General features: G+C 39.8%; 1 protein-coding gene across 15 annotated transcripts in view; it reads left to right on the forward strand.

Annotated features, from left to right (window-relative positions):
* The window catches only part of kif1aa (kinesin family member 1Aa), a 34,870-nt gene that overhangs the window by 6,408 nt on the left and 10,463 nt on the right, over positions 1–17,999 (forward strand). For 4 of the 15 annotated variants that reach the window (XM_026346362.1, XM_026346364.1, XM_026346365.1 and 1 more), the window contains 33 exons: positions 1,037–1,110; positions 1,249–1,431; positions 1,520–1,585; positions 1,684–1,862; positions 2,177–2,288; positions 2,495–2,572; positions 2,729–2,794; positions 2,889–2,906; positions 3,007–3,085; positions 3,197–3,275; positions 3,537–3,679; positions 4,257–4,295; positions 5,876–6,078; positions 7,110–7,189; positions 7,512–7,587; positions 8,243–8,322; positions 8,421–8,527; positions 8,639–8,722; positions 8,842–9,022; positions 9,310–9,382; positions 9,843–9,933; positions 10,022–10,170; positions 10,259–10,437; positions 10,763–10,900; positions 12,271–12,576; positions 14,721–14,839; positions 14,960–15,045; positions 15,128–15,257; positions 15,550–15,709; positions 15,812–15,902; positions 15,997–16,115; positions 16,213–16,268; positions 17,718–17,826. In XM_026346362.1, coding sequence (XP_026202147.1) covers positions 1,037–1,110; positions 1,249–1,431; positions 1,520–1,585; positions 1,684–1,862; positions 2,177–2,288; positions 2,495–2,572; positions 2,729–2,794; positions 2,889–2,906; positions 3,007–3,085; positions 3,197–3,275; positions 3,537–3,679; positions 4,257–4,295; positions 5,876–6,078; positions 7,110–7,189; positions 7,512–7,587; positions 8,243–8,322; positions 8,421–8,527; positions 8,639–8,722; positions 8,842–9,022; positions 9,310–9,382; positions 9,843–9,933; positions 10,022–10,170; positions 10,259–10,437; positions 10,763–10,900; positions 12,271–12,576; positions 14,721–14,839; positions 14,960–15,045; positions 15,128–15,257; positions 15,550–15,709; positions 15,812–15,902; positions 15,997–16,115; positions 16,213–16,268; positions 17,718–17,826 — 3,733 coding nt within the window. The remainder of the gene's footprint in view (positions 1–1,036; positions 1,111–1,248; positions 1,432–1,519; positions 1,586–1,683; positions 1,863–2,176; positions 2,289–2,494; positions 2,573–2,728; positions 2,795–2,888; positions 2,907–3,006; positions 3,086–3,196; positions 3,276–3,536; positions 3,680–4,256; positions 4,296–5,875; positions 6,079–7,109; positions 7,190–7,511; positions 7,588–8,242; positions 8,323–8,420; positions 8,528–8,638; positions 8,723–8,841; positions 9,023–9,309; positions 9,383–9,842; positions 9,934–10,021; positions 10,171–10,258; positions 10,438–10,762; positions 10,901–12,270; positions 12,577–14,720; positions 14,840–14,959; positions 15,046–15,127; positions 15,258–15,549; positions 15,710–15,811; positions 15,903–15,996; positions 16,116–16,212; positions 16,269–17,717; positions 17,827–17,999) is intronic. The other 11 variants (XM_026346374.1, XM_026346375.1, XM_026346371.1 and 8 more) reach the window with 6 other exon arrangements.

A 17,999-nucleotide genomic window follows, 5' to 3' on the forward strand; every position in this document is an offset into this window, starting at 1 on the left:
GTCAGACAGCTGCACACCATTTCCGTGTGTTTTCTAAAGACACCTCACATAATCGAACAAATAACTAAAAGAGTCATGGAGCAGACATAACTAATAAGAAGTGAGCTCAGATCAGCAGAAAATTCTTTACTGGTCATCCTGGGCCTGTAAGTCAACCACATGTCAAGTTATTGTCTAGACTAGGATTCTCTATGGTAACAAATATTATCTACTGACCAGCATAATTGAAATAGAGTGCCTTACAGTGCTAGTCAAACTCTAAAGTAATACATCTGCAATTGAACATAGTATTTTTCTTTTTAAGTGGATTAAAGTTTTAACACTGGTAATGGGCCATTTTGTTTCATGCTAAGCAGACACAAGTTTAGGTTTGAGACACAGAAAGCTCTTCATTTATATAAACACTTGTCTAATGGTCTGTGTAAAAAAATGATTGACAAAAGACAACTGAACAAGACAAATTCAGGCTCAGGGCGGAGGGTTGTTACATGCTTAGACTATCATGCTGAGCCTGACAAGCTGAGTCTGAGCTATCCTAAAATGGCCACTGCATTAGGGAACAGCAGAACGTAACAACAGGGCCTTTTCATGTAGTGCCACCATCAGGCCGAATTGTGTATCTGAAACTAGAAAGTAAGGATGGTAAAGTTTAACCAAGACTTATGTGGTCTAAATAAATGTTACAGCCTCACAGTGTTGCCCTGCTGAGTTCCCTTTGAGGAACAAAAAGACAGTTTGTGAGTCTCACTGCAGACTAGTGATATTATTTAATATTAAAAACAATGACCTTTCTCAGTTAGTACATCCCTGTAGGTTAGCCGTCAAAATAAAATGTTGTTGATGTGAGCAAACATGCAGACAATTGTGTGGTCTGCAGTTTCATTTTTCACTTTAGTCAAGCAGCCCACATGCTAAAAATGTCTTCTGATCTTTTGAGCTCTATTAGCACCACATGACACCAAACCAGCTCAGATACAGTTTCACATGGGTAGCTCTCACCCTTCCTCTGACCTGTGTTACTTGTTTTGTCTTTCAGCCATCATCAACCCCAAGCAAGCCAAAGACAACAAGAGCTTCAACTTTGATTACTCCTACTGGTCCCACACCTCGGTAACTATTTCTTCACCATGCATGCAGAAGTCACACACAAACACATTTGGTTTACTGTGGATCATTTTGCATTGCATTTGTCAGTTTTACAAGGAATTTCCAGAATTACATGGCTTATTGTTTGATTTCTGTCCACAGCCCGAGGATGTCAATTATGCCTCTCAGATGCAAGTATACAAAGACATTGGAGAGGAAATGTTGCTGCACGCTTTTGAGGGCTACAACGTCTGCATCTTTGCTTATGGTCAGACAGGCGCTGGCAAGTCCTACACCATGATGGGGAAACAGGATGTAAAGGACCAAAAAGGAATAATTCCCCTGGTAATACTTGTGATTACTTGACCAGTATGGATAATAAAGAAAAGATTTTACAACCATTTTGAAAACAATGTTGTTTTCCCCTTTACAGATGTGCGAAGATCTTTTCACTAAGATTAATGACAACACAGACAACAGCATGTCCTACTCTGTGGAGGTAAGTGTGGATTCCCTCTTTCACTGACTCCTGGTGTATGTATAATTAGCTGAACGCGCCATATCATGAATTAAAGCTAATGTAGTGAATGTGAACAGGTGAGCTACATGGAAATCTACTGTGAACGTGTTCGGGACTTGCTTAACCCCAAAAACAAAGGGAACCTGCGTGTACGAGAACATCCTCTAATGGGACCCTATGTGGAGGACCTCTCTAAGCTGGCTGTTACCTCCTACAATGATATCCAGGACCTGATGGACTCTGGCAACAAAGCTAGGTGATGGAGCTCTCCATTCATTCTGCCTCTTTACTCTGTCAGTACAAATAAAGAGCTCATATTCCTGAAGAAAGGGAAGAGGTGACAGCTGTGTAAACATTTAACATTTACACAACTTCCACTGTTTTAATTGTTTATATTCTACCTAATAGACATTTAATAGTATTTATTGATTGTGTTTGTAACAATATTAAAAGTGTGATTAGTCAGTTTGATCACCCATAAGAAGGCACATCCTCCCTGTTGCAGAAACATTAGGGCCAACAAACAGCTTGCCAAACAAACTGATAAAAATGTATTCACTGTTTCTGCAGGACTGTGGCTGCCACCAACATGAATGAGACAAGCAGTCGCTCTCACGCTGTCTTTAACATCATATTCACTCAGAAACGCCATGATGCTGAGACTGACAACACCTCTGAAAAGGTAGAGCAGTTTTATCACATCTAAGTGAGCTTTTTTAACATTGAGCTGTTGCCATTGATTATCTACATATAAACTGGTCAATTACACAGATTTATTGAACATCTTGGCTTAAACTAGAAATCAATGATTGCTTGAAGGTCATTTTGTTTTTTTTTATTGTGAAATCTGATAAATAGCTTATCTGCTGATGTGTTGTTCTGTTGCAGGTCAGCAAAATAAGTTTGGTGGATTTGGCTGGCAGTGAGAGGGCAGATTCTACTGGAGCCAAAGGGACCAGGCTTAAGGTGAAAATGTTTTCCTCTCTCATTGGATTCAAAACAAATCTGAAACTTTTATTCATATGCTTTTTTTACAGATTGCATCTGTATTAGGTTAAGTTATGTAATGACTGTGTTTGCGTTCACTAAATATATCATTCCCCACCTTATGCTCTATCCTAGGAAGGAGCAAATATCAACAAATCTCTAACTACGTTGGGAAAAGTCATCTCTGCTTTAGCAGAAGTGGTATGTATTATATCTGTGTATTATACATTATAAAAAAAGGCAGGTGTTAACAAAATATGACAATATGTGAATTTTGCTTTTTATTTCTACTTAGGACTCTGGTCCAAATAAGGTAATTCTTCCAAATTATTCATAATGTTAGTCATTGATTTGTTGGTTGTCTTAAGCTAAATCCATACATTTGAATTTTGTTTCTTCATACACATATACAGAATAAAAAGAAGAAAAAAGTGGAAAGCTTCATCCCCTACAGAGATTCAGTTTTGACCTGGCTACTGAGAGAAAACCTGGGTATAAACACAGTATATCTCTTTCTATGTTTGACAGGCTAATATTTCTTGATGGTGCATTAGCCCTTGACAAACAACACACTTTGATGAGTTTTTTTCTACATTATTTCAGGGGGAAATTCTCGTACTGCGATGGTGGCTGCTCTGAGTCCAGCTGATATCAATTATGATGAGACCCTCAGCACACTCAGGTAGAGAAACACATTTTTTTCCCCACAGCTGATAAATGTGGCTTTGAAGGACACGTATACCAGTGAGACCAAACTGTTGCATAATATACGTTTTTTCTCAGTGGGTTGCATCGGTTTCACACTTCAAACACCCTTCACGAGTTATAACTGCAGTGGCAGGCTGCAGAATTGTGTGCATGTTTGATGCCCAGTGGAATTGTGTGTGTGGACCTTGTTGACTCCTCCCTCACCTGCTTAATGATCCCTCCCTTGGACCCACAGGTATGCAGACCGTGCCAAACAGATTCGCTGTAACGCTGTCATCAATGAGGATCCCAACAACAGATTGGTACGTGAACTGAAGGAGGAGGTGTCACGTCTGAAAGAGCTCCTCTACGCCCAGGGCCTGGGTGACATCATCGAGAGTAAGGAATCGTTTATGGGATTTATGTGACTACTACTATGATTGCTTGAAATGTTTTCAAGCCCATTAGTTAGTGTGTACTTCCTCACATGCTCACATATAGAGTGTGTGTTGAGAACAGTGCACAAAAATCAATAGGAATCAACAGGGTTTGCAGCAGGGTTGACAAAGTACAATTTATTCCAGCATTATCGCACAAATAAAAAATTGTGGTCAGGGTTTGAAACATTAGCTCCCGAAGTCAGCTTCAGGCAACCAAACACTTCCTATATATATACCTTTCTTTTAATGGACGGAAGTAATTAAGATAGGTGTGAATTCTAATGCATTAAACACAATAAAAATTAGTTTTATGTTGTATCAGAAGAAAACTTTTTTTTATTAATGTGGCTTTTCCTGTGTTTCAGTGAAAACATTTGTTGAAGGAAAAGTTAAAAATGTAAATATCTGAGCTATGCACTGTATTTATTTAGGCTCAGGCACTGTAGCCATTTAAATGCATGAGCTATTTTAATCTAAAGTCATTACACTGTCTCTTTTTCTCTCTCTCTCTGTCACTCTGTCTTCTCTTCTCCTAGCGTTTCAAGCATCTGGTGCTCAGTTAGAGGGTTTGAAATGTGTGTTTTCTAAATCTTGCTTTTGCTCTTGTGGCAGCTTGGCATCACCAGTGCTTACTGTGACAGTAAATCATAGCTTTTCTGTTTTCTCTGCAGCACCAAAATACAAGAAAGAATTGATGAGTGTTTTAGGTGATTTGCAGCGAAATACAAGTAGCTAATGTTAATGCAAATACATATCACGTAGTCCAGGTTTGACGTGGATTTTCAGTCTTTGTTATTCTGGCTCTTCAGGTCTTTATGAGCTATCCAATACTGTATGTGCCATGTCGTGGTGCTGTAGAGATCTGTGTATGGTTTTGTGCTGTGACATTTGTCGGACAGAGCGTAATACTTCATGAAGCTAGAAAGCAGAAAAATACAATATAGAAGATTTCAGACCATAGTGGGATATGATTTAAGCCTATCTTTAATTTCCCCAATGTAGAAAATGTAGCCCCACATTCCCCTGACACTGTCTGTCTACACCCGTCGCCTCCTGTTGGAAACCATGATGAGAAAGCACACAGTAAACATGATGATGATGCAGCCTTTCGTCACAGGCAGAGCATAATCACTTACATAATATTGGATCTTTGACATCTCACATTGTGCCATGAATTTTTACTCTCTTTCCATAATACACGACTTCATTAACTACAGTGCAAAGGCAAATATTATGTGATCTATCTTGGCAGACAGCAGCCTGTGCAGATGGATGGGTGTGATATACTTTCCCAATTTACTGCCCTGTGTTGCCATAGCAGCGCGTGCAGTGTTGATATTTTGTATTTTGTACAGTCTTTCATAGGCCTTTAAGGTGCCACAACAATAACAAGGTTATATGCTGAACAGAAAACAGGCAACATAATTTAAATTACTTTTGTTGTTTGTTTAATAAACAGAAAATATACAACTTATGATTAAAAACTTAGGACATTGGTTTCTTGACTTTCCAAACCAACGTACCACTGTCTGATCCTATGCAGGCAACTAATATTCTGCACTCAAGTTTGACAATGCTAATTTTAGAGAACAATTCTGAGCATTAAATGCATCTTGCTGCTTTTCAATAATGATCTTACATGGGAACTCTGGTTTCCCAGTGTTTTCTGCAGAGAATTTGGCTTTTTTACAAATGAGTCACTATTAATTTTAATTTTACCGCTATTCTTCATTGAGAATAAGAAATTGAATCCCTGTCTCGTACTAGATATTCTAGCTGAAATGGCAGAGAACAGAAATGGTAATTTTACATTTTGTTGTTTTTTGGTTGGTCCTGCATATGATGCCCTGCTTTTTTATAATAGCTGCATTTATGTTGGTCATGGCTTGATGGCCTCAGTGTTGTGTCTTTTAAGTTGGTCTCCTCTCCGCGTGGCTTTCTGCTGGTGCTGCCTTCGCTTCTATGCAAGCAGATAAAAATTCTCTCTGTGAGTTAGATTTGTTTCAAGCCACATATCTTCTTTCTGTTTTCTTTTTCTTTCTATTCTCCCTTCTCTTCCTTATCTGTCTTTATTTCTCTATTTCTTTACTCCCTGTTATCAAATACCCCATACCCACTTCCTATGCACTCCTCGTGCCCCTTCCCACACTGACAGACCTATCCGATTACAAGAACAATAACAATAAAGACCAAGCTGTGAATCAAAGGGATGATCTCTCCACAGTGACCAATGCCATGACGGGGATGAGTCCCTCTCCGTCTCTCTCTGCCTTGTCCAGCCGTGCTGGATCCATTGCCAGTCTGCACGACCGCATCATGTTCAGCCCAGGCAGCGAGGAGGCTATTGAGCGGCTGAAGGTGAAAACTGGATGGACACAGTTAATACTCAAACACACTCTGCCTGAGCGCAGTGCAGTTATATTAGATATTCCACATGATTATGTGTTGCATATTGCTGCATGTTGCATATTTGCAGGTAAATCTTCGGTCACTCATCTGCCATTTATAATTGTAACTGTCTAATACTGTGTAGTATCATCAGAATGTAGTGCTTCAATCGCTTCAACTCGTCATTCATTCTCCACTTACACCACAACTGCTCCTTATTTGTGCAGCAGTGTGGCACGTGTTACTGTATAATGTCTGTAGGTGGCACTCAGCTTACACTTACAGCACCAAGTTTTAGCCCATTTTATGACCCATGCCTAGTGAAAAAGTGACAAATAGAAAAAGTCCTGTGTTCAGGATTTAAGCTACTGTAAACCGTGATTATTTCTCTCTAATGATATAGTGTCAGATTTACTATTTTTTGGTGACATTTGTTCCGTATCTAATGCTATAAAATAAGCGTATTTTTAAAAAAACAGCAAGTCTGTCGGCTTAACATTTAGTATATTTTTATTTCTGTTCAAAGCATCCACTCTTGTCTCCTAAAAATGCTGTCATAACCCTGCATTTATATTAACTTTTATCAGACGATGTGGTGGACATGTCTTTGGAAATTCTTAGCCTGGTGCAGGGTTAAAAATGCAGCATTTCTAATTCAATGCCAAACCTACCACACTGACACTGACACTTTGAAGAGCTACTATTGTTATATTGTTGACAAAGTTCAAGAGGACATCAAAACCAATGTGTTAAAATTTGTCTTAAGACAAGTTAACATTACTGGAAATTAATTTTTTCATTTGTTGGAGCGTACTTTTAACCACAGATATAATGTTTGATACATGTGCATCTCTGTGGCACTATCGTGCTTTATGTATACATTAACAAAATACTGTCTTTAGACTTTTCATGGGATTTGTTGAAAATAGAAAGCCATTTAACACCATTTAAAGGCTTGTCTTTGAACTTGCTCTTATTACCACTGTCTTTTGAAATGTCAGGAAACAGAGAAAATCATTGCAGAACTTAATGAGACGTGGGAAGAAAAGCTTCGGCGAACTGAAGCCATCAGAATGGAAAGGTGAGTATTCCTCTATTTATTATTTCTCCTTAGTATTAGTATTTTTTATTTTTATACTGTCTTAAATATTTTTATTTAATTTAGTAGGAAAATCTCTTTTCAGTTTTACCTAAATTCAAGAATAATCTTGTGATGTTGAGCACAGGACATGTGGATGTTACACTTTACACTTTATTCTTTAGTATATTGCACAATAGCAATTTTTACATTAAATTGTGTAATCTAATACATTTTCTATACCATAATTTGATGGTGGTGATTTGATTATTATATTTGGACCAATAAAACAGTTTGGTATACTTTCCTTGTCATTCCTTCACAGAGAGGCCTTACTGGCAGAAATGGGTGTAGCAATGCGAGAAGATGGTGGGACAGTTGGTGTGTTCTCCCCTAAGAAGGTAGGACAATGTTAGACATCTCCAAAACCTCTCTGTTCTCATACATAACATTTCAATTATTCACTAAAATGCCTATTCATTTACCCCAAAGCCACCCGATTGCCCTAGAAAGCCCCAGCCTGTGTTTATTGACACAGTCGGGCTGTTTTCCCCCAATGAGGTTTGTAGAGGTGAAGTGTGTAAAGCTGCCTCGTTCTCTGAGTGCTTTGAGTCCCACTTCAACAGACGCCTTGCCAAGGCACATCTGACGAGGGTTTCTCTTTTTAATTAAGTGTTATCTTAAATCTACTTCATTACTCACTTCAAACACTTCCCCACTTTGCTGAAGGCAGCAATGGGTGTAAACATTGGGGAAAAGATAATGTTACTGCCCCCGTTTTCGTGATTTGTGGCTGTTTCCCTGCAGCCCTATAACATCTGACTGAGCTCACATTAAACACTTGTGCTGTGAAGCAGTGGGGAGTGAATTTGACTGCTTGGTTTTAACTGATTGCTTGATCTGTCTTAGTGGGAAAGATTGTTTTTTAGGCAAAGTGATGGACACATTGTGCATATGTTATATCTTAAATAACATATGGCTAATACACAATGTCTGTGTACTACTCATTGTTTCTATTATCAGTAAATTGTTTCTTTTTCTGTTTCTTCTTATCAGACACCTCATTTGGTGAACCTCAATGAGGATCCTCTGATGTCTGAGTGCCTGCTGTACTACATTAAAGATGGAATCACCAGGTTAGGACACTCACACGAGTTCAGAGATGGTATTTAGAAAGAGCAAAGAGTTGTGATAGATGTAGTATTATCTACTTGGTTTGTATTGCTTTTTTTAGGGTGGGTCGCTTAGACGCCAGTAGCCGTCAAGACATAGTCCTCAGTGGCCACTTCATCAAGGATGAGCACTGCACTTTTACGAGTTCCTCTGGTCCAATGGGAGAAAGTGAGTGATCATTATCCTGATCTACAGACTTGTAGACAGTAGCTGTGCACATCAGAGTTTAATATTGACAGATAGGAAGAAAAGACTGACATTGTCCTGTCTGTTTCTAAGCAGCGGTTGTCCTAGAGCCCTGTGAAGATGCTGAGACTTATGTCAATGGAAAGAGAGTGACAGAGCCCACTATCCTCAAATCAGGTCTTGAAGCTATCTTGATCTCTGAATTTTCCCCTCCCTTCTCCATTGTTTCAGTAGGAACATGTAACCCTTACATTTGCATTTTACTTGCTATACTGTGTTTTTTCATATCCTCAAAGGAAATCGCATAATCCTGGGGAAGAGCCATGTGTTCCGGTTCAACCACCCTGTGCAGGCCAGGGCTGAGAGGGAGAGGACCCCCTGTGCTGAAACACCTGCTGAACCTGTAGACTGGGCCTTTGCCCAGAGGGAGCTGCTGGAGAAACAAGGCATTGACATGAAGCAGGAAATGGAACAGAGGTACTTTTTTTAATCAAGGCTGTGTATCTGTAGGGAGCAAAAAGGATCTCACCACCATACCGTAGACAGGAACAACAGATAGGTTGAGGGAAAGAAGAGTAATGCAACTGTTAGATGAAGTCTATCTGCCACAATATGTATGTCTGCAGCCTAGAGCACACAAAATGACATGCTGCTTCAAAAAAATAAGGATACAAAAACTCCAAGTAGTGTTTTCTTTGAGATGCTGCATTACCACTCTAAAGTCTCTTTTGGTGTTTTGCTAATGCTCACGCTTATGTCTTCAGGCTGCAGGAGTTGGAGGACCAGTATCGCAAAGAAAGAGAAGAGGCAAACAACCTGTTGGAGCAGCAAAGACTGGTACAGTAATGAGCGTCTTCACTAGTGTCATAACTACTGAGTGGATATTCATGTGCTGCTATCATTAATGATTCAGTTTACAGGAAACGAGATTGAACTAATACTGGGTTATTTGCAGACATAGTTATATAATTATATTTACAAATATGATATACTGTAAGAAAAAGCCATTATGTTAAAGACAGTATTTAATTGTAAAAATTGCGATTGTTTTGTATGCATAATAGTATAAGTGTTCCTCTGGAACAGTGTCTGGAAGGTAAACAGACACTATTTTCTATTATTTACATACACAACACATTTTTCAGTGAACCTTTAGTTGAATTTTTCAGTCATCTAAATAATTAACTTGTTCAGTTGAGCTCTGCTCTTAAATGATTAATAAACATTAATGTGCTAGAAACAGACATTTTGACACTGGTCTTATAATTATAATTAATATTATTAATTATTTTCCTAGGATTATGAGAGCAAGCTGGAGGCTCTTCAGAAACAAGTCGACCGTTATTACCCAGAAGCCACTGAGGAAGAGGAGGAGCCAGAAGAAGAAGGTTGTCCAATACAGATGCCTGTACATATTTGTGTTATTGGTATGAAAATCTTGCCAAAGGAGGATCTTTTGTTGTTTTTGGCCAACAGTGCAATGGACAGCGCGAGAGAGAGAACTAGCTGTGTGGAGTTTCCGTAAGTGGAGGTGTTACCAGTTCACCTCTCTCCGTGACCTGTTATGGGGAAATGCCATTTTTCTTAAAGAGGCCAATGCCATCAGTGTGGAACTCAAGAAGAAGGTCCAACATCTAATATAAATTCCCTTGTTTCCATTAAATTATGTTACAGCCGTATTTAACTGTACCAGTGTTTTGTGTCCTCCTGCAGGTCCAGTTCCAGTTTGTGCTGCTGACAGACACACTCTACTCACCCCTGCCTCCAGACCTGTTGCCCGCAGAGGCAACTAAAGACAGAGAGAAGCGGCACTTCCCTCGCACCATTGTGGCTGTGGAGGTACAGGATCAGAAGAATGGAGCCACTCACTACTGGACATTAGAAAAACTAAGGTATGCAAATGTTTAATTTTCCCATAGGTAGCCGTGTTTTTATAAAATCGAAAGTATTGCTAAAATGGTGCCATAAAAGAAGCTTTTCTATATTCTTACAACACAACATGTTGTTGGCTCCTCTCTTCCCAATAAAGTCATTTTTTTCTCTAATCATTATTTTAAATAGTTAAGTAGAATGTCTTTAGGGTTTTTAACAAGTGAGAATACACTTTATATAAAGCATATTATTCATTGCACGAACATTTCTTATTAACTCCATGCTGTGAATAATTTCATAAATGACTTTATATGGTAATTGTCTATTAATCGCTACTCCTTGCAGGCAGAGGCTTGATCTCATGAGAGAGATGTATGACCGTGCAGCCGATGTGCCCAGCAATGCCACTGAAGACTGTGAAAATGTGATGACAGGAGGTGACCCCTTTTATGACCGTTTCCCCTGGTTCCGACTGGTTGGCAGGTAAATACAGAACACCATTGGCCCTAACAGAGAGTGCGAGATCAGTGTTATTAATGTTTGTTCGTTCAGGATAGTGGTAGACTTGTGGCTGTTACTGCCGCATAATGTGCGCGTGGTCAGCCGATTGACTGTAATGACAGAGAAACCAGCAGGAAGTACAGTAGTCTGCAGCCCACTTCATTATTACGTCTCTGTCATTACATAATGAAAACTCCCTTTCCCAGTCAGTTCTCTGAGTGCACCACTATCTACCAGCATTCGAAAACAGTTTTTAGGTTCTGTGTGTTGTTTTGAAGAGCGAACCAACTCTTTTTTTAAATTTCTCTTTTAAGTGTGAATATATTTCAAGGACCATGAACTTTGTAGCTATAACCCAGAGGATAAATTGACGAGCAATTGTGTTTGCTGATGCCAGACGTGTCCTTTTTCATGGGAAAAATTGCCTGTGGAATATTTGAGAACGAAATTTCTTCAGTCCTCCTACTCAAAGCCTGCTGTTTGTTTCTCTCCCACTTTGGCATGCAACCTCCCAATCTCTCTGCCAAGCTCTCTATCTCTTTCTCTCTTTTGCAGATGGGTCCTACACATAGTCACATGCCGATGTTACATAATATTCAGCATATCAAGCCTTAATGTCGTGTAGCTGCCGCAAAACATAAAAAAATCATCTAATCACCAAATATATTGTAGCTTATTCATACTACATATTTATACAATACGTAATCGAGGCACAGTATGTCGCCTAATGCAGAAATGTAGTTTTTGAGACAAACTTAATTGAAGTTGGATATGGGATATTTGGAATATTTTATTGTACTTATTCTATAGTCAAAACAGGCTTACATGTACCAACGTCAGTACACTCATAGTGCACTCAGAGTGCCGCTCATTTTCCTGTAAGCTGTAACAACAGCAGCCTCTACTGGAACTAAAAAGAGATTCACTCACAAGTGTCCACAGAGGATTGTTATTGAATTCAATTACTACCACTCTAAATCAGTTTTCATCCTCAGCAGTCTGGGTATATTGGACAGCTTTCGTTATTTATGAATATTTCAGTAAAGTAAATCAATAATTGATACCTGAAGTGACTGCCCTCTGTGGAAATCTTTTGTGATTGAAGGCTTCATATTTCTGTACAGTATATTCTCTTTGGGCATATGCAACTTTATAGCTTGCTTGCACTCTCCGATCTGTCCTCTCTGTGTCCACTACAAGCTTTTTACTAAACCACAGAGAAAAAGCAGATGTTGGCTCAGAGGGATGAAGGTTTTCTCCAATGGTCTCCTCTACTGATCCTCCTTTCTGAACTAGCGTGTGCCTACTATCTAACTGTACTAACTTAGTTCCCATGTCTCTGGCTGCACCAGAAACCCCATTTTCAACACATGCATGAGCGAGCGCATGAGTGACCCTACCCCATCCCCAACCCTCTCCAACTCTGAAATTACTGAGCTGGCTGACTCACAGCGGGAGGGGAGAGGGGAAGAGGAGGAGTTGGAGGAGTTAGAAGACCTGGACGATGATATCTTTTTGGACGACCCGTGCTCGGAGCTCGGGGGAGAGGATGATGATGATGATGATGATGATGATGATGAGGGAGAGCTCTGCCGAGGCTCCGGCGAAGGCCAGGATCCCTTTTACGACCGCTCACCATTATTCAGTGTAGTGGGAAGGTTGGTGAGGTTTCAGGAGCATGCTGGTGGAGGAAACTAGCTCTTTCACGCTGAGATGCAGGATCTGTCTCCCTCAGTAGACCTCAGCGCAGCTGACACTTTTTATACAGACACAGTGTAAGAGTATGTTCCCACAAAAGTCCCACTCTTTTGGGGACAGAGTATACATGAATCCATAAAATTCAGAGTTTCTGCAAAAGGGTCTTTTTCTTTCTTATGTGGCAGCCACAGATCTCCTGACCCAAATTAGCCTCATTTTTGGTTTACAGACATTTTCCATTGCACTCTCCTGTTGGCATTATTAAGCTAAAATTGTAATGTCAACATGGGGTTGGCACATTTTGTTGGCTATCTCAAGTGGAGAGTTGAAACCAGCTTTACTTTCTGTATATATACTGTGTATATCAATTCATTTCTCATCTTAAAAATCCTCCTTTTTGCTTAAAATTCCAAATTTTCCACTTCAGTTTCTGTTCCCTGTCTGAGTTGTCATCTCCACTGTGTCTCAAATGTGTGAGACACAAATGTTCTCAAATGTCAACCCAACCTACACAGTTTTTTTCACACTGTATGTTCCTGCTTGGACACTGGAGTAGACATTTCTGGGCTTCAAGATATATGCTTTGCTTTATTTCTTTAATCTCATAAAATTAAATGCTTGTTATAATTTTTTTTTTTTTGGATTTATTTATTTTTTGCTGTTTCTTACACTTTATATAAGACGTAATTCTTCTCACTCAGTACAGTTGTGATTGCCAGATAATTGTTTTAAGTCTCCCAGGGTTAGGTCAAATCTTAGCACTTGTTTCCATGAAACTCCAAGCAATGTTGATGCTCAACGACTGCTTGAGGTGTGTGTGTCTCGCTTACGTGTGGTTAAATGTACGGTAACTAAACAGGAGTATTCACTAGATAAAGCACTGACATGTGTCACAGAGATCTGATTTGCGGTAACACAGGAACCCACAGCGAAATGTTCTCACCATGCTGTGAAACCTGAATAAGAGTCTGGAAATTATTCATATGAAATAGCAAAGTGGAGTTTAAGGAAGACTCAAAATCTCAAGATGAAAGAGCTGGTTTCTACTGCAGCTGTCTCTTTTAGGCATGCCAGAGCACAAGTCTTTTTATTTTGACCGTTTTTGTCAATTTTTACTTGAATACGTCTGATGATGAACTAGTGCCCCTCTTTTGCACAAATCAGCACATCGACCCAGGAGGTGCGCTTTAATTTCTGATGTCATTTGTTGATTTTTGGTGTAGCATACAATATATCAAGCTGTGGCAGTTTTTATTCAAGCTGAGCCATGTTCCGTATGATGATTTCTGTTCCATTTGCTTTTGATTCCTTTGAGTCGAGAAGTTGAAAGCATTTTTGTTCACCTTTTTTGTCCTGAGCATGCCTTCTTTGCACCTCACCAATCTTGTCATAAGCCTGTCCCTTTTTACACACCACCCTTAAATGTCTACCCCTGTTGGCTCATGGAAAATGTGATCTTTGCCTGCAAGATCATCTATTGTAGCTCTAAACTAGAGACTGGAAAGCCAAGAAAGAGAAACATTTGTAGTTTATTTGTTCTCACATTTATATAAGTATAAGTATAATCCAGTATAGTTTTTGTCACTACTAATCTATGTAATATAAGTGCCTCAAGTCTTCAGTTTGGCTCTGCACATACGACAGTTATAAATAGACACTTATTTTATGTAGTGAATTGTAAATTGAGGCATTGCTTATGACACAAATTATTTCAGGATGAGGAAAACATCTGCTGCCCAGCTGATTTGTGAGCTGGTTGCTAATAGTTTGACATCATTTAAATTTGTCCCTTGCACACATGCTCCTCAGCCTCACCAAGCTTTCACTAGTGTAGTGCAAAAGTTAGGAATACTGCATGCGACCCATAGTTGTCCTGATATTATTGTCATTTCTACATGGTGAGGAAAAGCCACTAAGAAGCGATAGTAAAGGGTAGCCATGGCCATCGCAAGAGCAGTCCCAGCTTCTGTTTGGTTGCTTTGCAGCTCTGTGTTCTGTTGTCCAGTCCAGTGACTTCTGTAATTTATCCAGTATGACATCTCTCCTAACCTCTGTAGTCTTTAATAGTTTATTATTTCTCTCTCTTCTTCTGCTTCCTGTGCAGGGCGTTTGTTTATCTGAGTAACCTACTGTACCCAGTTCCTCTCGTGCACCGTGTGGCCATCGTCAGTGAGAAGGGAGAAGTGAAGGGCTTCCTCCGAGTGGCAGTGCAGGCCATATCAGGTAAGGCTCAGATCCTCAACCTCACAGTTGTTGAGACAAACATCAGAAAGGGATTCAAAGGACAGGCTGTGTGGGACTTCTTGAGGGAGTGAAGTGAAGGTGCTTTGTGTTTTCCTCCAGCTGATGAGGAAGCTCCCGACTACGGCTCAGGAGTGAGACAGTCAGGCACTGCCAAAATCTCATTTGAGGATCAGCAGTATGAAAAGGTAGGCAAAACCTTTTTACATTTTTTGTGACTGTCCGCAGTTACCTGCTAAACTAAGTTTGTTTTGTATCTTGCTTTTGCAGTTCCAGTCAGAGTCCTGCTCTGTAGGACTGTCTCGTACAGGCATTTCACAAGAGGAGCTTCGTATTGTGGAGGGCGAGGGGCAGAATGCGGAAATGGGACCCTCAGCTGACGAGGTCAACAACAACACATGTGCGGGTAATCCTATTTTAGTGTGAATGGGCACATTGTGTGTGTTTGGGTGTGTGTGTATGAGTGGGGTGTTCTACGCAATCCAACAGTGCCTTCATTCTAGTACACTTGGCTACTAGACACATGCCATACTAAACGTTTACAATGCCTCTGTACCAATACAAAGAGGATGTGATTCTCAGCCTGAATCAGTTTAATACGATGCCAAAACTCATCTGTCCCTGGTCCATGGTTCGTAGAGCAAGCTTTATTTAACCTGTGTCAAATTTTTTTTATTTTGCTTTCTTCACAGCTGAGGCAGATGAGGTGGAGAACACACTGAAGGCTGGTCTGGAGGGCTCACTCGAAGCTCTGGAGCACCTCAAGATTGGTAATGTTTTTACCTTCAGGGTGACTGTCCTGCAGGCCTCCAGCATCTCTGCAGAATATGCTGACATCTTTTGCCAGTTTAAGTAAGCATTCGTCAAAATTTTTATTTGTGATGTTTTTATTATCATATTAATTATGTTTCTTTATTATAACTTGCAAATCTTGTTTTTTTATTTTGATTTCAGCTTTATCCACCGCCATGATGAGGCTTTCTCCACTGAACCCCTAAAAAACACAGGCCGCGGCCCTCCACTGGGTTTCTACCATGTGCAGAATGTAAGAGGTTTCAGTGCAGATCTTAGATAATGATGTGTGGTTACCGGTTTTAATTGGTCATGTACTTACATAAATCACTGTGTTGTCTTTGTAGATTGCTGTTGAAGTTACTAAATCTTTCATTGACTACATCAAGACACAGCCGATCGTGTTTGAGGTGTTTGGACATTACCAGAAACAGCCTTTTCTTCCTCTCTGTAAAGATGTCATCAGGTACAAATGTTTGCTCAGACCCAGAAGACATTTTGTATATTGTGTTGTTTTCATATTTATACATACTGCAATTATGTGTTGTTATTTCTACAAACAGTCCACTACGTCCCTGCAGGAAACAGTTTCCACGAGTCATGCCTCTCTCCAAACCAGGTAAACAAACTTTAAGCTGGAGTTACTTGTCTAGATTTGCAAAATTCACGCATATTACACAGTCTTTGTACTCGTCTGCCTACAAGTCACGTCATCTTAGCTTCATGTTGTTGGGTGTAATCAGTGGACTCAGACGCCTCTCCGGACCGGGAGAAATCGCTGGAGCTGATCCGATACCTGGTCCCAGATGTATTCAATGGGTCGCTGGTGGACTCGCTGTCAGGCCACGCTCTGTCTGCCGCTGGCTTAGCTGCTTCCTTCCTACTGGAAGCAAACGAGCAAGCTCAGTTGCCAGCTCCACCCACCTCTATTTGTTCAGTTATTAAAGCTCAGACGCCGGGTTGGTTATTGATGTCAAACTCCAAAGAATCCTGCTGCAGAAAACCTTTTTTATATCAAGTATTTATTTTGGTGTGACTTGGAGTAAAATGTACACCAAAAGCATTTGACTGTGCCATGTTACAGTTAATTATTCTACTATTTCTTACAACACAATATGTAACTGTGATAGATTCAAGAAACAGTTTTACAAAAGTGTACTAAAATATACTACTGTCAAATTTCCAGGTCCTGGTTCTATCTTTTGTAACTAAACACGTGACCTTTCTGTAGAAAGCAAGAGCAAGCAAACATTTAGCATGTTTCAAGTTTATTTAACTGGTGGTCACTGACCTTGAAGATTGACACACATTGATATAAAAAGGGTCTTTTTTTTGCATCATGATTCACTTGGATTGACCCTCTGGTGTACTGTGTGTTTACTGTTGACCTGTGTGGTGAATTTTCCCTGCAGTTCCCTCTTTAAGCTCCTCTTGAACTGGATCACAGTGCCTTTCTGCTACAGTAGTGGTGAATGATTCTCTCTCAGAGGGGAACGGAAACTTAAATTGTACATTATACTGTCTATAATCTTACTGGTATAAGATAAGATTTGATTGGTCTCCAGTGTTATAGCAGAACAAGTAAACAATATATGAAATAATACACACACTTACATTGCACTTTATAAAAGATGCTGCATTATGTTTATAATTTTCTAACCTCTTGGATGCATATTCTTTAATCACAACACACAACAAATCTTTTCTTCAGAACAATGACAATAATATCAATCACAAACATACTTTTAAAGGAGTCTACTGCACTGCATGGTTTGTTTTGTATTTGTTACTGTGGAGAGTAAAAACCCCCAGTAAGGGTTTACAGATACATAAGGTTCTCCTTTAAGAGCGCACTGCAGCAGTGCTTACAAATCTGCTGAAGCAAAAGTCGTCCTTCTGCTGGATTGAGTGGTTCTTTTCTTTCCCTACATCACTGATTTCCTTTTTTCTTCCCTTTCTCTTTCCTTTGTAGGGTTAGAGATGTTCTCAGCACCCTGATGATTGCTACTAGTCTGTAAACGCTCAAACTAATCATTTATAATCTTTTCTATCTCGCTTTTCAAACCAGTACCTGCCACCAAGCTGACAGCGATGATGCGCCCGCAGGCAGGACCCTGCCACTGTAAATATGATCTGATGGTGTTCTTTGAGATCTGCGAGCTGGAGGCCAATGGAGAGTGAGTGTCCTGGTTCACTCATTGCTCAAGTTAATTTTCACAGAGCGAATACTTACCTAAGTATTACTTACTTAATACTAGCACAGACCTCCATGAAATAAAGGTTTTGACAACAAACATGTTTGACAGTTATTGGAAATAGAAATCTTTTTGTATTAGTTAGCTTCATTTTC

This window comes from Anabas testudineus, chromosome 4 (genome assembly GCF_900324465.2).
Source record: "Anabas testudineus chromosome 4, fAnaTes1.2, whole genome shotgun sequence".
Taxonomy (NCBI): Eukaryota; Metazoa; Chordata; class Actinopteri; order Anabantiformes; family Anabantidae; genus Anabas; species Anabas testudineus.